Source organism: Labeo rohita, chromosome 1 (genome assembly GCF_022985175.1).
Source record: "Labeo rohita strain BAU-BD-2019 chromosome 1, IGBB_LRoh.1.0, whole genome shotgun sequence".
In the NCBI taxonomy this organism is placed as follows: Eukaryota; Metazoa; Chordata; class Actinopteri; order Cypriniformes; family Cyprinidae; genus Labeo; species Labeo rohita.
In genome coordinates, this window is record NC_066869.1 from 17,384,017 (window position 1) to 17,410,442 (window position 26,426).

General features: G+C 35.5%; 1 protein-coding gene across 4 annotated transcripts in view; it reads left to right on the top strand.

Moving 5' to 3' along the window:
- The first annotated feature begins 208 nt into the window (after window positions 1-208).
- The window catches only part of lef1 (lymphoid enhancer-binding factor 1), a 57,316-nt gene continuing 31,098 nt past the window's right edge, over window positions 209-26,426 (top strand). For 2 of the 4 annotated variants that reach the window (XM_051118897.1, XM_051118880.1), the window contains exons 1-3: window positions 211-937; window positions 2,424-2,490; window positions 3,254-3,381. In XM_051118897.1, coding sequence (XP_050974854.1) covers window positions 731-937; window positions 2,424-2,490; window positions 3,254-3,381 — 402 coding nt within the window. In that variant the 5' untranslated portion in view covers window positions 211-730. Of the gene's footprint in view, window positions 938-2,423; window positions 2,491-3,253; window positions 3,382-26,426 lie in introns of all 4 variants that reach the window. The other 2 variants (XM_051118871.1, XM_051118889.1) reach the window with 2 other exon arrangements.

Here is a 26,426-nt window from a genome sequence, read left to right on the forward strand (position 1 = left end):
CCCAAATCACTTCAGATTTGTCCTGTAAATCCTATATTTTACGCAGATAATGCATGATAGTGATTTCACTCCTGAAGCTCATTTCTAATTGGTTAAAGTGACGGTGTTACGACACTGTTTTCGTTTCCAACAGCCCCAAAAATGAATCGGAGAACAGTACTGGTGTCTCCTACCTCCACATTTTCCGCTCTGTCCATTTGTTGGAAGAAATGTATAAAATCCCCCTTTACTTTCCTCAGGAGTGTCAGTCAATGCATGTGTGTGTGTGAGGTGTCAATCAAAGCGGCGGCTTCCCTTTCATCTCTATAGTCAGTCAGAGATCAGGGGGAGGAGTACAGCACTACACTCTCTCCAGCCCAACATTACTCTCAGTCTCTGCTGAGCTCATTTCTGAAGAGGGACACCTTTTTACCCAAGAAACCAAACGGGAATGACACACAGCATCTGAACTCCAGCACTTTTTTTTGAGTCGGCTTTTTTTGAACAGGCGAAACTGTCCCGCGTTCAACTTCAACTTGTAACTTTTGCTTTTACAAACACCACAGGAGTCGTACTTTAACTTTTAGAAAACACCCAGCGTCGCTATATTGCATTTCCCCTCTGGATTCTCGAGTGTTACACCGGTCGTGCGCTCTTGTTGCCGTAGCTGAAAGTATACGGGGCTTTTCTGTCGCACGCGTTCGCTTCCCGGGCGTTTGTAGGGTGAGGAGGACTTTCAATCACCCGAGAAATGCCGCAGTTGTCAGGTGGAGGAGGCGGCGGGGACCCGGAGCTCTGCGCCACCGATGAAATGATCCCGTTCAAAGACGAGGGAGACCCGCAGAAGGAGCAGATCTTCGCGGAGATCAGCCACTCCGAGGAAGAGGGAGACTTAGCGGAGATCAAGTCATCTCTGGTCAACGAGACCGAAATCAGTCCCAACAGTAACAGTCACGACGTGAGTACGCCTCAAACACACGTGAAGGTCCTGCACAATCTCCGTCAAACTTGTTGGGAAGTTGGGATTTGTTTTCAGAGTGAAGAGTCGTGTTGATATTTTAACCTCTGTTCTGTGACTGAGTGTGTGTGTGTGTGGTTTAAATGGCAGAGCTACACGTGTTAAAGTCAACAAACTCATTTAGACCCTCAGTCCTTGGCTATTTAAGCGAGAAAATGACTAAAAGGGCCTCGATAATCAGCATTAGCTTTAGTCGCCACAAAAATGATTGCTTTTTAATATCTTTATTTGTTCAGGATTTTCAGTTATAAACATTTTTTAAATCCCACAGTCATTTAATTGTCAAAGAAAGCAGTATTGATCTGTATTTTTTTTTTTACTTATCACAGACAAACTAGTTTTTTTAAAATAGATTTTTATTTTAAATGTTTAGGGCTATATTTATTGTTTATTTGACAACTCGTGTTAAACAGTTATTCAAAATAGTGTGCATAAAATATTGCAATCCTGCTACTTTTATAGCAATAGCAACGTTACATTTTGTTGTTGTTGTTATTATAAAAAAATTGAGATTTTAATAATTGTTTAGCAAAGTCTGACAGATATATTTTAATATGCACATTTCTGAAACATGCATCTGGTTTATTGTGAGATTCATTTAGAATTAGCCACAAAACTGCAACATGCATTTTTATTAATTTATTGATATTAATTTTTAATATGTATCAAAAATAAGCACACCCCGTTTATGGTGGCGACCATAAAATTTGCCTGTTCTTTTATAGGCTACATTACATTTTAAAGGAAAAAGTAAACAATTTCAATGAAACATAATTGAAGTCTATATTCATCTGAATTTTGTGAAGCAGTTGTGTAAATTAATTTTTTTAGTTTCAGTTTATTTTTTGTGTTTCTCTGATCATGTGCTTTTTTTCCTATTACTACCTGGTCATGTGCATCAACTGAATTGAACTAAAGAATAATAAGATGCTTTGCTTTATTAATGAAAAATATTTCCTCCTGGCATCAACAGCATGCAGGGTTACAGCTTGACATGAGAAAGAACACACTGATGGGCTGAATGTTAATTGGGAAAGCAGTGCAGATCCCATACTCTGCTGGAAGGCACCCAGAGGGAGCTGAACTCCAAATGGAGTTTATTTCCCGGCACTTCTGATTCATAATGCGGAGTGAACAAGAATAGTAGCGAAGCCCTTCTTTTTCCTTCCTCGAGATACCGCATTTGTGGTCGAACATCCACAGCAGAGGGAAAATGACTAAGTTAATCAACGTGTAAAAAATGCAAGTTATCTTTTGCTAAGAATGCCTTCTGCTAAAAATATGATTAAAGCAGACTTTATTTTTGTCAGCTTTGGTTTTAGGATTACATTTTTTTTCTCCAAAAAAACAAGAATGCTGGAAAACGAAATAACGTTGCGTTTTAGAAATAAAGCTGTTAATATTTCTCTCCTACATTTTTGAACAGGCAGCTAGACAGTCCCAAATAACACCAGACTCTTATCATGAGAAGCACAGGGACCATCCGGACGATGGTAAGTCATATGTTTTGATTAAAAAAAAAAGTTATATTATTAATCTTTAAAAAAAAAAAAAAAAAAGCATGCTTCTGCAAAAACATACTTGCAAAGAAAGCCATTTATTTATATATATTCTCTTTTTAAAAATGCATCACAGTTCTAATGCATAAAATGCATCTATTTTTTATTTAATTTGCTTCATTTGTTCTAATGGCTTTGGGAATTTCTCAGCCCACAGTCTATTTGGTGTCGACACGTAATGACACGTGCCAGGGAAGTGCCCCATCTTCCTCTGACACGCTGGCCTCCAAACACACCGTCTGAGACGCTATTGTCAAGAGCAGCATGTTGCTGTGATGGCCCGGAGTTCATTTGATCTCTGTTTGCACCCGGGTCTCTTTTTTTACGCCGGGCAGGGCGCTGGGGTCACAGTGAAGTGACTTGATTGTCTTCTCCCCTTTGTTCTCTGCTCGCTGTGAATTAGGATGCAAATTTTCAGCTAAACACTTCACTGGCCTCAAAACGGCTCGCTTGTTTTAGATGCCGTTAGGAACTGCTTGGTTTCCTGTCTAGAATTTAAAAAAAAAAGTCACATTTGGTCAGGATTTATATAATCGGCGCTGAAAGTTTCAAAACTATTTTTAGTGACTGGACCGCGTAAAATATTTGTTGTTAAAATGTATTTCAACCATGCACTTAATTTAAACCTCATGGCATTTAAAGAGAATATGTGGGAAATCTTATTCATTCAAGCTGGTTTATTTTATTCTCGTAACAGGCAAGCACCAAGACATGTACAGCAAAGGCCACCCGTACCCCAGTTACCCAGGATACATCATGATGACCAATATGAACAATGAACCCTACATGAACAACGGCTCTCTTTCGCCTCCCATTCCCAGAACGGTGAGTGTTACCCAGTGCTTTTTCACTCCCGAGCCCTCGCTGTGACATTTTTCACAACTTTATTTCATTTTCCCTCGTCGTAGCGTGCAGCTCGGGTTATGATGTTAGTTTCTGATTTGCAGCGTGTCTGTGTTTAATGCTGTGACCCATATTTTCTCGTACTGTCTATACTTTTCAGCGTGGCTGATTTAAAAAACGTATTTTGAACACTTATGCATACACGTATAGATGTTTACCATCTCGATTATTCTATAAAACAACCGCTGGTGAAAGAAGGGTGGGTTTAAAAAAAAAAAAAAAAAAGATGGTGGATACGCTAGCAGCTGTCCACCCTAATCCTGTTTGGTAGTTTTTGTGTGGTTAAGACTCCCTGTTTGGCAGTTGACTGGTGCCTGGAAGAGACGGCCGCTGCAGGCAGTCTGTGAGCCCGATGAGAGACAGGGCTTTCTCCGCTGAGCTCATCTCATCCATTGTTTGCACAGCTCTGAATTCAGCTCCTTTATCAGTCTGCGGCCGTGCGATTATGATTCGGTGTCGCCACTGCGGTGACAGGCGCCAAACAGAAGATGATGCTGCAGTTGACCTGTAGTTGATCTAAGCATTTGGGATAAATGCTTCTGACTTTGTTAACGTTTTTATTGTTTAGTTCTTTTCAAGCAGTTTAACTTAAGCATATGCATTGTTACACAACAAGATGTGGTTGGTTAGCAAATGGGTCAGCAAACTGTACAGTAGCAGAATTGTATATAATAGCAGAATTTTTTATACTAATGCAAAGATTTTGCAGAGGTTTGCCCGTTTTCACTCGGTGTGCAATAAAATCCTAATCATGCCAGATCCATTTCCTCAACCTCCTCCGTCTGTTGTCTCTCTCTCTCTGCTTTGCGGTGGCTCAAATATTCGGACACAGTATCTCCAAGGTCTGGGATCGGTTTTCAGTGAGATCAAAGGCATCTTCTCCCCACCTTCCTCCATCCCCCCCCCCCTTCATTCCCCTGAAGTTTGGATTGATTTCCATTGGCCATGACATTCCAGTGCCTGAACTCCCATCCAGTCATGAAGCAGACAATTTTGTGGTGGTCAGCAGATTTTTTTTTTATTTGGGTGGAGGAGGGGGGGGGGTGTTGCTACCTGGTGAAATGCCAGCCTGTATGAGTACACTGTTCTCCAGCCCACCTAACGGTAGTGGATATTGGCATCACGGTGCTTAGTGATCCATGAAAGCTTTACATGTTGCTCTAATCTGATAGACGACATCTGGAAATGGCATCCAGGACTCCTTTGAGATGACTAACTTGGGGTCAGCAGATAATGTTTCCAGGTAAACACTGGGGCTGCATTGTCTCTGGTGCCTGTAGCTTTGAAGTCGTAATATTTTAACATTCGTATGAAATGGCGAATTGGGAATTAAGACAACCAAGGCATTTCCTCCTTTTGAAATGATTTCCCTCGCGCCGGGACGTTTCATGTAGTTCCGCTTATCTCAGCCCCCTTTAATCAGTTGGAGAGAAGAATGGGGTGATGGGGTCGTGGATTTCATTGAATTGTATAATCTGTTCCCCATCCCCTCTCTTTCATTTCTACTTGTTAAATTGGATTATTTAAAGTTCGAGCACAAAGTTCTGTCTCAGTGAAAGTGTTCGAGATGTTACGGGTTTGACCTGTGACCTATAAACTTGTTAGCGCCTTTGTTTAAATGTCCTCAGATTTTTCTGAATGTGCTGGTCTGAAGGCTTTTTAACACGAAACGTGTTACGAAATAAATAATGGGGAGGGAAATGAGTGGTATACTCACACAAAGAGTAAACACATATGTGACCCTGGACCACAAAACCTGAAGTACATTATCTAAAAGCTGAATAAATAAGCTTTCTATTGATGTATGGTTTGTTAGGACAATATTTGGCTTAGATGCAACTATTTCAAAAGCTAGAATCTGAGGGTGCAAAAAAATCAAAATAATGAAAAATCACCTTTAAAGTTGTCCAAATGAAGCTCTTAGCAATGCATATTACTAATATAAAATTAAGATTTGATATATTTAAGGTAGACAATTTACAAAATATCTTCATGGAACATGATCTTTACTTAATATCCTTTTTTTGCTTAAAAGAAAAATTTATCTTTTTGACCCATACAATATCTTTTGGCTATTGCTACAAACATACCCGTGCTACATAAGACTGGTTTTGTGGTCCAGGGTCACATATAGTTGTTACAGTTCAATTAAAACCAAACAGGTGGCTTTTTCAGTGACAAATTTACTTTTAGCATAGTTTTTGTATGTGTGGTTGTGAAGTTGTTATCAGCAGGTTTGACTTACTCACAAATAGAATTTGTTTTTTGTTTGTGACGAGGCATATTCACGTCTGGTTGCAAAAGAGCATTTGCGAATTTAGAAAAAGCAATATGCGGAAAATCTTAAAAATGATTAAATGCATGCAAAGTAAGTTAATCGATTATTTAAATAGACATGTTATCGTAAAGCCTGTTTTGATGGTTGGTTTGCTCTCCATATGGATGGACCTCTACTGTAATACGTGTGCTGGAGCTGCTGGTGGAGCAGCTTCAGTCCTTGTGCCGTGTTCCTCCCCCATCCTGATTGGCCTCTGGCAGTGAAGCTTGGGAAGAACCGACCCAAGATACACACTCACACTCGGCCTGCTTTGATGTGGGATGTGACGGATCTCTCGGCGTGGACATGCCGTGGAATCACAAACCCCCCCAAACCCTGGCTTTACCTAAAGAGATTTCACACAGCTGGATCTTCTACTCCCTGGTCTGTCACTTTCTGAACCATTCAGAGTTACTACATTTCCCAGCAGCCCTTGCGCGTGGTTTTCATAACTGTATTTATGTAACCCATTTTTCTGGCATTATTGTTATTTCTATCATAATCTACGCTTCTAAACTCACCCATATGCCTTCCTGATGCTCTACGCACGTACTTTAAACACATATCGTCTTTTGATGAAGGCAAGCAAAGCACGCCGCCCCCACACATGGGTGATAAGGGGCAAACAAGTAGCCGTATCATCTGCTGAGCAGGTCTGAACACCAGCGTGGCCTAGACCTCGCAGATTTCGGCAGCCCACGGGCCCTTTGAAGTGCACTGGTACAGACCCAGGGTTTTGGAACAGAGGGCCATTGATACTGTGTTTACACCGGCCGCTTACCACAGCATATTGAATCCATGTGTCGGATGTACAAAGCAAAAAAGGCTGGCAGTGTTATTAGGTGATTTTTGAATGTTTTGCCTCCATGGGGCATTTCACCCCCCTGAAATATTACTGTGAAACGACCCACTGAAATTTGTTAATTGAAATGTCTTTATAGTAGGAGACTATAATACGCAAACTCTGAAATTTTGGACAGAATGTCCAGATTAAATTGCTTTTGTGTGAATTCAAGCAGTGCAGTTATGTTTATTTATCTTAGCTCTGCTAGTCCTGTTTGCCTACACACACACAAACACACACACACAATAAATGTTTTTATGCATTTATAGACAACATTCCTTCAATATTCATGCAGTGTCAAGTTTTTAGACAAACATATGTGACCCTGGAACACAAAACCAGACATAAGGGTAAATTTTTTTTTAAATTGAGATTTGATATGTGGTTTGTTAGGATATGATAATGTTTGGATGAGATACAACTATTTGAAAATCTGGCATCTGAGGGTGCAAAAAAATGTAAATAATTGAGAAAATCACCTTTAAGGTTGTCCAAATTAAGTTCTTAGCAATGCATATTACTAATCAAAAATTAAGTTTTGATATATTTGCGGTTGAAAATTAACAAAATATCTTCATGGAACATGATCTTTGCTTAATATCCTTTTTTGGCATGAAAGAAAAATACATAATCCTGACCCATACAGTGTGTTCTTGGCTATTCCTACAAACATACCCATACTACTTGAGACTATTCTAACTAACTGACCTATCCTAACAAACCATACATCAATAGAAAGCTTATTTATTCAGCTTTTAGATAATGTATCTCAGGTTTTGTGATCCAGGGTCACATGTATCCTATAAATTGTTGTTATTTTTAGACAGCCGTTGAACAGGCTAGAACAATAAGTGTTATTTCTTGACCTTTTAATGCACAGCTATTATGCAAACCAGCGGTAGCACCTGTTGAGATGATCCTGAGGGCACATGCACGTGAAGTGCAACGTTGTGTTTTGTCTTTACGCCATAGTTGTCATCACTTTTCCTGCATGTTATGTCTCCAGGCCTGGCTGTGACCTCCAGCAGCCTCTTTAAGCCCTGCTTTATTTTGACAATAGTCGCTGATGCTCATCCCAGCACTTATTGACGTTTTTTACTTTTTATTTAATGTTTGTTGCTTTGTTTTGTGTATTCTCACTCGCAGTGTCATCTGAAGCTCGTTTAGTCTCGGATGACCTAAAATCCCCGTGTTTTTCTCATCTTACAGTTGTTTGTTTGAGAAGCGACATTAGATGCATGTCGCTAACCCTTTTCTATCAAATCACGCTAGTTGGATATTGCATAGTATTGGTAGTTTTTGCACTGTAGCAGCGTGTAGAAACACCAAGTCGATTGTCTCATCAAACAATCGTCATCTCAAGAGAAATTCGTCAGTGACAGTGATTGAAACCGCATTGCATGCATCTCTGAACTTCATTTGCACTGCTTTTCGCTGATCAATAGAGGCTCTGTGTCACTAGGTTCACTTTTTTTCATATTTTTCTGAAGCTCATTATTTTTTTTTGCTTTTTGCCAGGCTGTTTGTGTGTGCGTGTGTGGGGGCAAAGGAGCTTCACATGCTCCGTGGATCAGACGCCACTGAAATATTCATGCTCCCTGGTGTAGGAGTTTGGTAAAGGGTTTCTCTGAGTTACAGTACAAAAGATGGCTTGCCACCAGGCTTTATTAGCGAGGCTGTTTAATAGATGTATAGATGCAGCTTCTTCTTTTCTCTCTCTTTGTGTTGCACATCAAACCTCCGATTTCTCCGACTCTTTCTCATAGTCAGTCAGTCAACTCATGTTCGGGAGGGGAGGGCTTTGCTATCAGCCCTTTTTGTGTGGTCTCGGCCATAAAAAACACCCTGTTCTTTGAATGTGAAAAGAGCCTGTCTTTAATTTTTGGGAAACTCATAAAAGTTTGTCGCTCCTTTCATATCTGCCGCAGAATTAAAAACAAATGCTTCCTTTTTTCATCCGCCTTTGAACTGGCCAATTATGGAGTTGTGAAAATAAAAATCACCCTGTCAATCTCTCCCGCTCACTCTCCTCCTTTTTTACTCCTTTCTTTTTCCAGCTTTTTCGTTTTAACTCCGCTCTCTTTGATTTCTCTCTTTCGCTCCCTTGTTTTTGTCTTTTTTTTTCTGTCTTCTCTTCTCACTATGTTGAAGGTGTGTGTGCGTGTGTTGGGGGGATCAGTGATGTCAAAGTCAAAACCGAGAGCATTAAGAAAACTGGCGAAATGCAATCCAGCTGCAATCCGACATGACGCTGGAAAAAGGGGGCTGTGGAGCAGAGAGCTGCGGCGTATTCCCAGGGCGCACAACTGCTCGCGGCCTTGGCTTTGATCTCTTCAAAGCCTTCTGCCTCCTACTAGATGAAGAGTCTTGGCTTCGTTTCGTGAGCGCTGGAGAGAGAGAGAAAAGGGGAGGGCGAGCTAGAGATGGTGTGGGGAATTAGAGGGGGTTGTTGTGCATAGAAACGGATGAGGATTCGGGGGGGGGGGAACGGCGAATGGAGATGGGGAAACGTAGAAAAAAAGTGACAAAGATACACTGAAGGAGGGCGGCAGGAAGTTAAAGGTGTCCTTTTGCCCTATTCAGGCCAAAATCAATCAGATTGTGGGAGTAATTACATGTAATTCAGCACAGGTCTCAGGGGATTTTGTTACCTGAGGGACTCTGACCCCAGAAACGGAGCCTGGGCTGAGAAGGGAATGGAAAGGGAGGGTTGGCGGAGGGAGGGAGAGGTGTTGAAAAGCAGGCTGCCCTGTTGCCGTCCAGCAGAGCAGAAAATGGGAGCACAATGCAGTGATTACCCTTGCAGATGTCCCCATATTTATGTCGGCGATGTTTTGGTGGCGTGGGCGGTGGGATTGTTACAGAGCTAACGAGGCCCAGCTATTGTAGTGGAGCGTGTGCCCGGTTCTGCCCCCTCCGCAACCCCAACACACCCGCCCCCAAACCTCTAGGCTTTCCCACATTAGACTAAAACAGGGCAACTGGCCCGCCCCTGGAGGTGTCCAATTTGTGAAAAATACACTTGCTTAAGATGTTGATGGCAACATAAACACATTATCCTATGGGTGGAGCTTTTCAGTGACTGATAGAGCGGGGCGTCCCGTAGCCAGTGTGACTGCAATATATACGTAATTTCATTTTATAAGGACAAATGGGGTATGCACAAAATTGCTTAAATGAATTTTTATGCATGTTTATAATATATACATTTATATAAACATCAATAAAATATAATTATTTTCTGTTAATTGCTAAATTTTTTATAATATATGCTAAATGTTTATAATAGATCAATTATTAAAAATAAATAAAATGTTTTTTTTTTTTTTTTTATTAATTGCTGGAATTCAATTTTTATATGCATGTTAATAATATATTAGTTTAAATGAAAATCAATGAAATATATAAAACGTGACCCTGGACCACAAACCAGTCATAAGGGTCAATTTCTGAAATTGAGATTTATATATCATCTGAAAGATTAATAAATAAGCTTTCCATTGATGTATGGTTTGATGGGATAGGACAATATTTGAAAGTCTGGAATCTGAGCGTGCAAAAAAAATCTAAATATTGAGCCTTTAAAAATCGCCTTTAAAGTTGACCAAATAAAAATTCTTAGCAATGTATATTACTAATCAAAAATTAAGTTTTGATATATTTACGGTAGGAATTTTACAAAATATATTCATGGAACATGATCTTTACTTAATATCCTAATTATTTTTTTTTTTTGCATAAAAGAAAAATCGATCATTTTGACCCCCAGATTCAGATTTTATTGTTGGCTATTCAATGCTTATTTATTAATCTTTCAGATGATATATAAATCTCAATTTCAGAAATTGACCCTTATGACTGATTTTGTGGTCCAGGGTCACAAATGTTTTTGATTTTCATTTAAACTAATATATTATTAACCCACACATTTTATTGTTGGCTATTGCTACAAATATACCCGTGCTACTTATGACTGATTTTGTGGTCCAGGGTCACAAAAGTTTTTGTTAGTTACATTTTTACACAAAAACAATTAAAAAAAAAAAAAAAAATACAAACATACATGCTTAAAATGGGTATCTGTCTGCATCTAAATGATTTTATTTGTCAGAAATTTATTGGATCATAAAGTTGGTGTTATGTTGGAGGAAGATGGTTGAAAAATAAAAGATATTTGTAAAGTCAGCAAAAGAAGAAAGTTGTTTTAGAAATACAGCAAGTTTTTACATTTTGATAAAGAAGTACGATATGTATATAAACAGTACCGTTCAAAACAAGGTCTTTGTAAGATTTTTTTTAAGGAAATTATTATTTTAATACTAAGTAATACTACTTTAATAAAAAGTGACAGTACAAACATTTAGAATGTTTTCTGTTCATCAAAGAAGCCTTGAAAAAAACATAGTAAGAATGATTCTATAATAAAAATATGAAATATTTCTTAAGCAACAAATCAGCATATTAGAATGATTTCTAAAGAATCATGCAACACTGAAAACTGGAGTAATGATGCTGAAAATTCAGCTTTGATCACAGGAATAAATTACGTTTTTAAATTACTCAAATTGAAAGCAGTTATTTCAAATTGTAAAAAAATACACAATATTGCTATTTTTACTATATTGTGAATCAAATAAATGCATCCTGAAGTATAAGCAATATAGACATTCTAAATATATACTATATAATACTCCATTCATTTTGTTTTTCCTCATGTTTGTGTACTTATGTTCATGTTTGGTCATCTTGGTTTACACAAACAACATAAACCATTACCAGTGCCCCTCATGTCAGCCTATTGTTAATAAGGTTCATCAGACAAATTGACTGCTCTGCCCCTTTGATCTGATCTTTCATCTCTGAGTCTGGCCTTCTGCATTACTGTTCCTGATCTCCGCAGACCTGCATTGTGATGTTTTTTTCCTCTATTGCTAATTGATTTGAACCCATGTGGAGTGTTCATTTATTACTGAAGGGCCCTTCACAAATGTATAGAGCCTCTGATATGAGACCACATGTCCAAATACACCTTTTTTTTCTGTATTTTTAGGACATCTGCTATTATTCACCTTCTGTTTTGTTGTATGATATGCTCTCTTTCTCAAAGTCGTTCTGGGTGCGGATGTGAGACCTGAGACGAGTAGCACTTTGTTTACTTTCCTCGGTTGTTTGATGCTGGATGATGAAACCTATAAAAATACTCCGCAAGACTGCATTTGCTCGTCTTTGCCTTTGTGCCTCGCACCAACTTCTCTCAACCGCAGGTTATTAACAGCATCTTTGTCTCCCAAAGGATGTGCATAGGTAATAATAAAATTCAATTTACAGCTTTGTTCCAGACTACACTGCAACTGCTGATGCTGGGCCTCTGAAACTACCAGTAAAAGTCTGGACACACTTGACTTTCTTTGTTTCTTATGATCTTTTGATCTGAAGCATTATCCTTAAATGCTTAAAATGATTTTTGTCTAAAATACTTTTGGGAAGTTGCCAATCTGTAAAGCATGACATGGTATACTTCATCTAAACAGTATTTCAGAATTGTAAATCTAATGTATTTAGTTTTTATCACATCTTAATTGAAAGACTACACTGAAAAAAAGATGTCATTTAGAAATGGCTATTAAATTTCACAAAAACAGCAACTAACACATTAAATTAATTGTGACATTTTGAAATAGAAAAAAATGAAATAGTGTTTTCTTGTAAAACATACTACCTCAATCTGTTTTACTTGCAATTTTGAAAAGTGTATATATTTTTTGGCACTGAATATGGAATTTGTAGTTATAAAACTATTTCTCACATCATTAAATGATTCATTGAAGGAAAAAAAGTTATTTAAAAACTGTGAACCTTGAAAAAAAAATGGTGACCAGTTAGAGAACCTAAGATGGACTCTCTTTTTAAATAGAATGATAGATGTTTTAATTTATATATTGTCACTACAGAAGTTATTTGATGGTTATGATGACTGACTATTTTTTTCAAATTGTACGGGTGTGTTTGAACTTTTGCCTTGTAGTGTGTGTTGTGGACTGACTGTATGTGGAAGTAATCGATGCATTGGAGATGGGTTGAAATATCTTGACAGGAAAGGTTTGAAGCTATATTTCAAATGATCTAGCTTGTAAGAGGTTTATACAAGCATGAATGCATTAAAATATCTCCTTTTCAGTCCTGTTGAGAATAGACCTTAGGGCTACATTCCATTTTACTGATGCAAACAACCATTGTAAGACATTTAGTCAATAAAAGATTGAAAAGAGTTTTTCCTCAGTAGACCAAAAAGCCTTTTTTTTTTAACTAAAAGGCTAAAATGTCTTTAGGTGCATAATAGCTACAAATCATTAGTTGCTACTTGCTATCGGTTGAATTACAGAAAGGTGACATTTCTCATTCTTAAAAGCATTTTATTGGATACAAATTTTTCTGAGTGGAATATGAGGAGTCAGTATGTTTTAACAAAAGATTGAAAATGCTTATTGCATTTATTTACTTGATTTTTGTCTTTTAATAGTAAAGTAGCACACGAATGACCCCCAAATCTAAATACAGTCAAACCAAAATGTATTCAGACACCTTCAACATTCTCATTATCACAGTTTATTCACTATAGTTTAGAAAATGGCAATAAAATATGACAAGAACTCTGAGATAAACTGTGTCAGAACAAATTTGGTAGAAAGATATGTAATGTAAATATGTAAACTGTTAGTATGACAATTTTTACACAACTATCAATACTTTGTTGACCAATTAACCAGCAATGCTTAATTTTGTTCAGTCTGTGGTGTAAAGTGGTTGCATTAGCAATTAAAGTAAAAAAACTTAAGGGAGAAGTCTACTTCCAGAACAACAATTCACATATAATGTACTCAAACACTTGTCATCCAAGATGTTCATGTCTTTCTTTCTATAGTCGTAAAGAAATTATGTTTTTTGAGGAAAACAGCATTTTTTTCCATATAATGGACTGATATGGTCCCCCGAGTTTGAACTTCCAAAATGCAGTTTAAATGCGGCTTCACAGGATCCCAGCTGAGGAAGAAGGGTCTTCTCTAGCAAAACGATCAGTTATTTTCATTAAAAAAATACTATTTATATACTTTTTAATGTCAAACGCTCGTCTTGTCTTTCTCTCCCTGAGCTCTGTATGTCGAAAAACTCAGATCCTATTTTCTCCCTCAACTTCAAAATCGTCCTATATCGCTGTTTTACCTTTTTTGTTAAGGTGTTTGATCTTCTTTGCATGTTCACTTTGCATAGACTTGGTCGGTACTTCTGCAGTGATGTAGGATGATTTTGAAATGATTTTTTTAAGTTGAGGGAGAAAATACAGTCCGAGTTTTTCGACATACCCTAACTGTCTTGAACCAGAATACACAGAGTTCAGGCAGAGTAAGACAAGATGAGCGTTTGACATTAAAAAGTATTTAAATTGTATTTTTTTCAATAAAAATAACTGATCGTTTATAACTGCATTTGGGATCGTTTGAAGCCGCATTTAAACTGCATTTTGGAAGTTCAAACTCGGGGCACCATATCAGTCCATTATATAGAGAAAAATGCTGAAATGTTTTCCTTTAAAAAACAATTTCTTTACGACTGAAGACAGAAAGACATGAACATCTTGGATGACAAGGGGGTGGGTACATTATCTGTAAATTGTTAGTTAGTGGAAGTGGACTTCTCCTTTAAGCAAAACATGGTCTGAATAATTTTTACTCCCACATTTGTATCAGTTTTACTAGTAGTCCTCTGTATGAAGAAGTAAAAAAATATCAAAAATTATATCTGGTGTCTGAATAATTTTTGGTTTGACTGTAGATTCTGATTGGGTGTGATTTGTGTAGTACAATGTGGAGTTTCAAGACTTTGTAGTTTTTGGAAAGCTTCATCCAGGAAGCATCTGTCTCGTACGTTAATGGCATAATTCATAATCCAGCAGAATGCTCTAGATAGGTTTGCACTGAGATTTATACCTGGTCTTTGATCAATATTTAGGTATCTGAGATGGCATGCATCCATGGAAAATGGTTTTTGGGCTGCTTATGCATTATGAATTTAGTTTGCAATTATTGAAGCTATTTTGAAGATTAACCTAACTGCTTTAGAATTACTGACTGATGGTTTCTCGGCTCTCCGCTCTGTATCTACACACCCATGACGTGATGTTACTGCAAACTCATTCTGAGATTGAACAGTAATTCAAAGCTTCTTGGAAATGTGATTGTTGCAGCACATGACGCCTTTATTTACACTTCTGCTTTTCCATCTGTCATTTAACGGACAATGCGCCCAATCCCAACCCTTCGTTCAGCAGACGCATGCAGGGTTAGGCTAATTTTCTCAATCTTTCTCAAACAAAAGCCAGTTTTCTTTTGGTCGGACCAGAACTTGGACCTGTTCCCTCTCCTATCCCATTATCTCACAGTTAAATCACAGAGAGTCAGGAAAACAAAGACCTTGTGCACGTTCGCATACTCCTCCGCCGCGTCTCGCCTTGTTTGCACACAGCCCGTGTTTTGTTTGCTTTAGTCGGGACAATAGTCACCAAAGTACTCCTTCAAAAGTATCGAACGGGGGGAGGTGCGTGTGAGCCGACTTTCAAGAGCTCGTTGAAGTGCTCCCTAGTCATGCGTGGGTTGGGAGAAGTCATTTGTTCTCCGGGGATTATTGTGCGAGTGTGTGTGTGCATGTGTGCGCTCTCAGACTGAGGGTTTTCACTGGCTGATGCTAAATTGAAAAGCAGTTGTGTTGAGGTTAACTAGCTAATTCCCTAACAATGTGGGGAGGCCACATTTATATGAGAGGTTTGTGCGTAATGCGGTATTGTCCTACCTACAAGCAAAACAGTGCGACAAAGGCTTTACGTGATGAAAAAGTGAAGATGTAGGGTTGTTGCAATTGATCTCTCTGCCTTATTGAGATGTATTCAGTCTTGAATCTGTCAGAACAGGTTTTGATTTCTTGCACCGTTTGAGAAATATGTTTACTTTAAAGTATCTGCACAAATAATGTCCACAGAGAGAATTTTTGTGTTTTCTTTGATTATGTTTTTCTGTGATTATGTGATTTCTGAAAGTGATTTTTTTTGTTGTTGTTTGCTCTTTAGTGAGGCTCCAAATCATACAGTTTTGCAGAAAGGTGTGCTGTTATTTTTTTCTAAGTGATTAGATATAATTTTTCAATTAAACAAATATCTTATATACTATGAGTTATGTATGTATATATATTGTGTATATATATAACCATGTCACATTGCACTTTAAACAATGAGCATTTAATTTCTGCAGACTCGGAGCTAATAGCACCAAAGGTAATTAAAAAAATTTTTTTTTAAACATACAGAAGACTAAAGTTATGTTGAACTTATTGATTGATTTCTCAATGTCATGCTATTCATTATTATTTCTGCAGTTTCATAGTACTGTATTTATGCCATTTTTATCCAAAGCAACTTACTGTACATTATGATTTTATGATTTCTTGCATTCAAACTTATGAGGTTGCAATCTGTAAAGAATTTTGGAAAAAAAGAAGGATTTCTGTAGGGCTGAACGCTTCCTCAATTTAATTGGAGCACTCGATTTTAACAAATCCTCGACTGAATTTTGCCCATGTCACGTAGCAGGTAAAATACTAGAAGTGGCGCATTCCATGGACAGGAATCCGTGAAACGCATTATAGAGTTGGCGGCACAGACTGTAAACCAGGGGTCACCAAACTTGTTCCTGGAGGGCTGGTGTCCTATAGAGTTTTACCTCCAACTTTCCTTAACACACCTGTCTGGAAGTTTCAAGTATACCTAGTAAGACCTTGATTAGCTGGTTCAGGTGTGTTTGATTAGGGTTGGAGCTAAACTCTGCAGGGACACCGGCCCTCCAGGACCGGGTCTGGTGACCCCTGCCGTAAACAATGCCACTGAACTGAGAGAAAATCTTTTGCATTATTTTGCTGATTATTGCTGCTGAAAATAGTCAATTATTGTCATGTTTTGGGTTGTACTAATAGTACTATAGACTGCCAAAAGTTATAACAAATCATGAAGAGTGCAAAAAAATTGTCCGAGGCGTTTGTGGTTGGCCAAACTGAACCAGGATTTCCAACATTTGTGTTTGTTCTTATCGTTTCCGCTCAGGTAGGTGAAATATCTTAATACTGCTCGTACATATCTTTACCACCTATTAACTTCAGTTTGTCAAAATATTGCGCCCCTTTTCTGCTTACTAAGTCCTTCTCTATATGATTTTGCAGATTCCACACATTTTTTCTGTGGCTTAGACAGCATAAATTAGGAGAACAGCATATTCAGTAGTACATTTACCACGCAGTCCATGCTGTTGTTTACAACAAGTATCTCCAATATGGCCGCACATCCGGGTAACCGACCAAATTTTGACATCGTTCTTTCTTCTGACTGCCATTATCTGTCTCTCTCAATTTTTTTTCCTTTGATTGAAAGTTGTGAAAACACTATCATGGAGTTTTTCTTTTGCTATTTGAGCAAATGGGAATGCAAAAAAATATATTTGTGTAACTCTCCCATTTACTGCTTTTAGATTTTACCCAACTATGACGATTTCCGCTATGAGAAGCCCGGAAATGTGTGAAAGGTGCAGTGCAAACCCTTTATTAGACCATTTTCCAAGGCTGTATCATTTAATAAACATATTTAAAAATCACAAAGCATAATGCTTGTGTGAATTCACAAACGCTGTGATTCAATGAAATACATATATTTGATGCAGGCTTAATATAAGCGCTTTTAATTATGTACGTGCGTATAGGTTACGTAAGGTTACGTGCGTCTCGGAGCGACCACGTTCACAGTAGATGCTGTGTGGATTACGTGTGTGGAGGATCTTAAACTCCATCTCTGCGTATTGCTGTGAGTTTAGATTTATTTATAACTTAAGCATCAGAATAATTGACCTTAGTGACAGCCGTAGATTATTGTAGTATGTTTACATTTTTTTTTGTTTAAGCATTTCCTGTTTGATTCAGTATTTTACCTGTAATAATTAGTGAAATTGTTTCTAAACCTTTTTTTTTTTTTTGCAGTGTTTGTGAATGCTAGAAGCTGCATAGAAGTGGGTTTATACACTTTTCCTTTCATTGATTTCTCTTCATATGCATGCAAATGCTGGAGCCCGGAAACAAGTTCATGTGAAGAAGTTTTGCATTTTGTTGAATTCCAAACTTCTATTTTAGTGAACTGTGAGCTGCAAATTTGTGAAGTTGCGTCACCAATAGATTGACACGTTTTGCTAAATTAAAATGCAGGGTTGCATTAAAGAGAAGGAGGTTGTATGTTTTTGCATATTGGATTTTTTTCTTATGGTTTTAAAAAAGAGGCCACAGAGCATGATGTCATATGAAGAAATTTCGCATGCTTAAAGTCTAGTGCATTCTTTCTTTAACGGGGACCTCTGTGCGTGCAACTATTGGATGTTTATGACGTGTGCAGAGCAGAAAGCCACATCTTCTGCTATGTTAATTTGCTTTCAATCGGTGGAGACTTGTGTCTCTTTCCCACCCTCCCCCTGCTCGGCTTCCTCTTTTCTTCTCATCTCAATCCCTAACTCTGGGCCGTAAAGCTCAGGCTTTGTTGCTGCGAGTGTGAAACTAGGTCACTACCCGGCATCTGAAGTAGCTTCATTCACCACAGCCCAGCAAGTCTGATGTTGCAGGTACGGTTTGCGAGCTCACACGTGTACGCGCTCACACGGTAACAAACACACGTGCGGCGGCGTATCGCCGCTTCACTCAAACATTAACCTGAGCCTCCCGCCCTGCAGCGAGGGAGAGAGAGGGAGCGGATTGTTCCACCCCTCCATCACAAGCTCCCCCGCAGGTCTCATTCTCCCCTCGCCGTAAGTTCCTCCCAAATCCAGAGTGGCAGCCATTTACGTATACCTGTGTGAATGTCCCGGCAAAACACCGTCTGCACATGCCAGGCAAATCCCACCTCTTCAAATGCCTGCTTAGAATTGACTCTAGAACTTGACACATCTTCTCTCTCTTGTCTTACTGCTGCATTTTTGGATTTGTAGTAGAAGAAACTGTTTTTTTTTTTTTTTTAAACATTGTGAAGAAAAAATATATTTGAGTACCCCTCACTCATGCAAAACTGCCATGATTTTAGGTGTTTTTTGGTGATTGCTATGCAGGTTTTCTGAGCTATTCCAAACTAACACAGCAGTTAAAATGGCTAAATGTAATTTTATTTGTTTGTTTGTTTTTGTTGCTTGGTTGTAAATCTGTTCTTTAGATAGTAGTGGTACCTGTTTTTTTTTTTTTTTTTTTTTTTCTTCTGTAGAGCATCAAAGGATGTTTATGAGTTTGTATTTATATTTATTTATATTAATTTTTATTTTACTTTTTTTTTAATATTTTGTTTTAATATGTTATTTATACATATTCGTCTATTTATTTTAAAGTACTAAATTATTGTATTTACATTTGTTTTTTTGTGTTTTAATAAAATAAAAATATTTATAATATTTTTATAATACAAACATTTATTTATTTTAAAGTATTAAATAATATAAAATATATGTAAATCATTTGCTGTTTTTAAACTTATTTTAATTTTAAAAAGATAAAGATAAAAACATAAAATTTACAAAGTAAAATATGTAATATTTTTAATAAAAAAACTTGTATGTAAATAAATGTCTATTTTTATATTTTTTACTTTCAGTGTCTTATTTTTATTTTTATCTTATTTTAGTTTTATTCTTTTAATTTAACTATTTATTTTAAAGTATTAAATAAAATGTAAAATTATGTATTTATAATCATTTGAATTTTGTTTTTATTTTAATAAAGAAAAGAATATTGTATTTAATCTTTTTTTTTTTTAAATTGTATTTAAATAATGTCTATTTTACTTTTATTGTATCTTATTTTTATTTTTATAGCTTATTTTTTATTATTTTATTATTTTAAAGTATTGAAAAATATAAATACAATTGTATGAATTTTAAATCATTTGCTGTATTTATTTTTATTTTAATAAAAAAGATAAAGGTGAAATCAAAAAATGTAAATATATTTAATCTTTTATTTTTTTATTATTTTAATAAAATAAACTTGTATTTAAATATAAAATGGCTGTTTTATATTTATTTTACATTTATTGTATCTTATTTTTGTCTTATTTTTATTTTTTATTCTTTTATTTTATCTATTTATTTTAAAGTATTAGACAATATAAATAAAGTGTGCTTTTAATGTATTTATAATTTTTATTTTAATATAAAAAAGATAAAGATCAAAATAAAAAATAAAAAATAATATTTAATCATATTAAATATTTATATTTTAATGAAAAACTTAAAGTATTGAAATACTTTTTTTTTTTATCTTATTTTTATTTAAATTACATTTTTAAATGCTTTTAATTTATTTTATATTATTTATTTACTTATTTACTTTATTTTATCTTACTAGTTCAGTTGCTTTCTGCAGTTTTGTCATTATTAACAAAAAAATCTAATCTGATTGCCACATGATTTGAGGTCTGTAGCACAAACCATGCAGGACAAGTGAATCGCTCTGGGTTAAGGGTTCATTCAAACCTAACCTTGGATAAGAGTGGTAGTAATGCTAATAGCTTTAGAAAGTGCCCCTACTACACGCTCAGCAAGAAAATGGCAGTCCTTTCATTTGTACTTTGCTGCTTTTCTGTTGTTTGTCAAGGTAGCTCTAGCATGTTGCGTAGCTGCGTTTGGCCAGTTTGATTATGTTGGAGAATCGGCCTTCCATAAATAACCGAGTGAGAGCGAGGGCTGGCTCAGTATGAAAGCAAGGAATAAACAAGTGTTCATTCATATGCTTTCTGCACTTCCAACAAGGTTGTGAGGATCACGGATACGCGTGTTTGGCACGGAGATGCCGCGCTGGCTTTTAAAGTTTAATGTATGTGGCTGTGTTTGTGTCAGAATGCATGCTAATGGCACGTTGTCTGTGTGTGTGTGTCTGGTCAGCGGATGCCGTGCTGCCCGCTGACCGGTTCACTCCAGTGGAATGTTTGACCTTTCAGTGGTGCTTTGAAGTGACCAGGTCCTGCTGTGAGAATGAGCCCTGCGTAAGCCGCAAGGTGAACGTGCAGCGTGATGTTAAGAAACCCTGCCAAACCTTTATATAACCTCCACACAATGCAAAACGGTGATGCTGTCACTTCCAATCAGCCAATCAACTAATCAGCAACGCCTATATCATACACAATGCACATTCAACCCTTTGCACTCTTCGTTTACTCTTGTGTTGTCTGTTGGGAAACATTCTTGTCGCCTTATTGTCTTAATAAATATTGTATTTTATTTTCAACGAGCTTTAAATCCCTCGTCCGTGCGTCGCCTCAGGTTGGCACCGTTCCAGTGCTTATGTATCACATTCCTGTTTGTTTTATGGTTCACATCTGTCAGAATGCAGCGCTGCATATGCCGGTGATGTGGTTTTCTGGGGCGTTAATGGGAGAGATGTTTGATGTTCTGCTGCTCTGCTTGCCTTTTGCAGATGACAGCTGGTGCACTGCTGTCACATTTCTTAGTGCCATGCTTTGAACTTAAGCTAACACGTGAATCGAAGAGTTGGTATGGCTTAATAAATAAACAAACAAATAAATAAAATAAATAATAATAATAATAATAATAATAGTAATATTTTATATTAATTAAATATTATTATTTAATTAATAGTAGTGCTTATTATTATTATTATTATTATTATTATTATTATTATTATTATTAATTTAATTTGTAGAAATGATTGTTCGTAACATACATTTATTCATAACATTAACATTTATTGTATAAAATACCTATTTTTATTTTTTATTTATTTTATATTATATATATTTTTTAAATAATAAAATACAAAAATATGATTTTATTTTATTATTATTATTATATATATAAATATAAAACAGTGTTTTCCTATTATTGTTTATTTATTTATTAATAAATTATTATTCATTTATAATAAAATAATAATAATAATAATATTCAATAAATAATTCTTATTGTGGTTCCAACTACTTTTGTTAAGTATCTTTTTTTATTTAAAAACAAAAGATTTTTCTATTATTTTTTTCTATTCATATTGAAGAGTTATTTTGAAGTTTAATTACTTATTTTTATTTTGTATTTTTTTTATTTTATATACATTTTTAAATAACAATAAAATGCATTGATTTTTATTGTATTTATTTTATTATTTTATATATGTAAAACAATGTATTATGTATTAATTCATATTGCTAATAAATTAAATATGTATTTATTTACACACGCTTACATTTTGATTAATAACACCACCACCACCAATAGTAGTAGTGATAATAATAATAATAATAATAATAATAATTTATTTTATTTTTGTATATTATTGTATACTCATCATTTAAAATTATGTAAAATGAAAACACTTGCAGTGTTTTAAAGGATTTTTTAAGGGTTAAATGTAAGATATATTTGTGTCAGTTTACTGCAGAAGATAATTTCTAAACTCATTTTGTAATATTAATAATCATATTAAACTCATTGTTCAGTTATTACTTTTTTGAAATGTGGGTATTCTGACACCATTCATGTTTCAGTTCACTTATCCACAATTTAGTTTTCTTTTAATTATTTCTCCCCCCCTTAAACACTAATATTCATTGTATTTTTGCTTGTGAGTCGCCTTTCTTTTATATTTATTTAAAAATATATTTAAATGTAATTATTTTAATACTTTAAATAAAGAGAAAAAATAAAAAAAAATAAAGAGAAAAAAAAAATCCTCAAATAATAGGAGGAGATAAAATGTTTTTCTATTATTTATTCATATTGCCTATTTTTTTTCAGTGCTACAACACCCATAATTAAAAATTATTTAAAAATTAAAATAATTTAAAATTTAAATTATTCAAATTATTTTATTTTGGTGAGATTTGTAGGTTGAGTATCTATGTTCTAATGCCAATGTTCAGAAAAGAGAATGATTAAAATAAGGTCTCTCTTTCACTCATTTTCTTGCTCTCTCTCTTTCTTCTAAAGCCTTGAGGGCAGGCTTTCCTCCATTCGTTCCCCTCTCCTCTACCTCTAGCTCTCACCATCCACCCTTTACTTCCTCCTCTTGTTTGTATCATTACCTTGGGCATGTGGCATGTGCCATGAGAGCGCTTCATTAATTGGGTTTGGTTACATTAAGCCCCAGAGCCAACAGGCCGTCCTGCCAATATCACATTCCATTTATAACCTAGACTGGGGGCCTCTCTTTATTTAGGTGGTTCAGTACTGGGGTTGCTCACTTACTGGGGCTTTAAAGGGCCAATATATCGAATTGAGTGGGCACTGTGTGTGTGTGTGTGTGTGTTTTGTTCATCTTTGTTGTTTAAAGGTCATGCATTCCAACCAATGGGATGAGAGCATGAATGTGAGTATGAACACCTGGACTGTGTGTGTGTGTTTGTGGGCGAGAACTGTTTTGGCTGATAGTACAGGGTGTGTTTCTATTCGGAACTGTACTGTCTTTTGTAAAATGTTTCAATAGACAAAAACCTAAAGCAAATCACAGTTTTCAGTTGTTTGGTTTGTTCTTTGAGATTTTCTTGTACAGCGCTTTAAAGGAATTTTTAGGATTAAATATAAGATGTCTTTGTGTCAATTTACAGCAAAAGAGTTTCTAAATAATTAAATCAACATAATTAAATTTTAACTGACAATGTATTTATTTATTTTTGTGGGTACTTAAATTTTGGATATATTATTGCTTGAGAAAGTTAGTCTCCTTTGTTTTCTATTAAATTAAAAATGTATTTATTATTTTGTCTGTTTTTTTTTTTCCAAAGTATTAAAATACTTAAAATAATTATATTTAAATATTTGTAAAATTATTTCAATTAAAAAAACAAGACAAGTTAAATATAAGATATTTTTGTGTCTAATAACAGCAGAAGATAATTTCTAAACTCACTGTATAATATATAATTCATTCATTTTTTTTAATTCAGTTATTTAATTTAAGGTTTTAACATAATTTCTAAACTCATTGTATAATATATAATTCATTTATTTTTTTTTAATTCAGTTATTTAATTTAAGGTCTTAACATAATTATATTTACTTTTTTTACTTTTTTTTTTACATTTTTATTTCAATAAAATAAAAACAAAGATAAAAAACATATTTATTTATATTTAAAAATACAAGGTAAAATATGAAATATCTTTGTCAATTTAAAACAGAAGATAATTTCTAAACTTATTTTACAATATATATATATAATTTAGTCATTGTAAAATCATTCTTCAGTAATTGTATTACTTTTAAATTAAATTTATTTATTTATTTATTTATTTATTTATTATTATTATTATTATTATTATTATTATTATTGTTATTATTTTTATTATTAAAATACAGACTGTTTCCAAAGTATAGCCGCAAGACTTGAACATAATGCTGACATGGACTCGTTGAGACTAAGATGTGACAGAATCACTTATTGACCTTTCCTTTACAAAGTTATATGCAATATTTTAACTACTGCTTTGTAAAAACAAAGGATCAATTGAAATTTTATGTGGCAATCATCATTATGCCAGAAATGCTTAGTGTGGAGTATTGAACTGAGAATAACCTGACTTGTTTGAACCTACCTACCCATGCATTTACTCTTTAATTTGCTTTTATTCATGTGCAGGCATCTCTCTTGCTCTCTCTCACGTAGGTAAACAGTATGAATGGATTTCACCTAGATTTGTCGCTGTATGGCAATCTGTCGTTAGCGCTTAAGTTGCCAACTCCTCGAATGTTTGCAAAACACCTCTCGCTCTTTCACACAGCCGCTTTATTGTAGCCGCGGGCATGAGGAGTCCTCATTGCATATAAATTACAGTAGAGGGAAGCGATTATTATAAACCACCCCCCTCCCCACCCAACACCACGGAAATGAGATAATTGAGTGGAGGACAAAGGGCTGGTGGTGCAAAGAAAACGCTTGTTGGTAACACTGACAATGTTTTGGGCAACATGAGCTAATTGGAAAAATGCACCTCCACCTACATTTGTGCAAAACTTTAAAGTTTGTGTCTATACACACAATTTACTGCAGTTTTCATGTGAAATGAACACTATTGGCCATAAAATACCAACTTTTGTTCCTTTTCACACTAATTATGATTGCAGGTCAGATTATCAATTAATACTTAAGTCTTACTTAAGACTTACTTTAGCATGATTCTTTGGACAATACTGTTATAACCTCAGAACACTTTTTCTATAGTGAATACATTTTGACCTTTGCATAAAATATTCTGTTCTTTGGCTTTTCTGATGTAGTGAACTTGCTCAGTAGTGCACCTGGTACAACACTGAATCTTGTGAGACACAAGTCATGATAAAAGAGAAGTCATGATAGAAGCAAGCTACTATCTCACATTTGCTTTAAACACGATACAGAATTAAGCTTTTAAGTGCTGCTCACCATTTCATTTCTGAACTGCTTTGATACATACAACGACCAATTTAATGAAATACAGCCAGATTCACATTCATCATTTTCGGATAAAACACGCTTTTAGTGCCACTCACTGGTCATTGCATTTCTGGAAAATAATATTACGTGCAAGAAACAATGTAATATTTTGCAGAAATGTCTAGAGGTCGACTGATATTGGATTTTACTGATACCGATAACTGGGTTGGACCACATTGGCCAATACTGATTAATCGACCGATAGTTTTTAAAATGGATACTGAACGAAAAATAAATAGTGCTCTACTATTTAAAAAAAAAAAAAAAAAGTATCCTGCTGAACCATACTTTGTAAATGAATAAAAATATTAATGTTAATTATATATTGATCATTACAGTACATTGTATTCTACAGCTTTTTTCAATCTTAATGTTACGAATGGACTCATATTGTAAAGTTGTTACCATTACATCAACAATCAAGCTAAAGATGGCCATCTTTAAATATCTACATAAAGGCCACAGTATTGAAATTGCATACATATGGATATTGTGTACTTTCACAATTTAACTGCTTCTATTCTAGAACATTTGTGGTTATCTAATCAAAAAATAAAAATATGTTAGTCACACAACAGGCAAAAGTGCAGTGCCGCGTCTAGAAGAACTCGCTGCTATGCGGTATCAAACACACTGGACGCGGCGCGTTCAATTCAAGACTTTATTTGATCATCAAACGGGCAAAAGTATACTGCTGTCTTTTCTCCACTAATGCAGCATCTAGTCAACAAATTCATCGCTTAGTAATGACATGAAAACATGCACTACAGTATACTGTTTCGTTGTTTTAAATCCGCCTTTGAAGTGTTCTGCTCTATGCAGGGCACAAACAAAACAAACGGGACTTTGCCGTATAATGACGACCTTCTCAGCCGCTCCAGCAACGGACCCAACCCCGGAAAAACTGTCGGCATGGATTTTTGCCGATAACCGATAGTTCCGCCAGTCAACTATCGGTGCCGATTAATTTGAAAAAACGATACATCGGTCGACCTCTAGAAATGTCGCCACTGGCTCGTTGGTTTTGGGAAGCAAACAGAGATGGTTTTAGGTTAGGTAGGTAATTTCTGGATGGTAAAATCTTGATTACAGGTCAGATTATCAATTAATAAACATGCTTATTTTAGCACGGTTCCTTGCAAAATACTGTTAAAACCCCAAAACTTTTTATTTCTATAGTGCAAGACTTGTAAACTAACACATTTTGATGTTTACATCAAATACTCAGTTCCATACATACGGCTTTTCTGGTGTAGTAAACTTGCTCTGTAG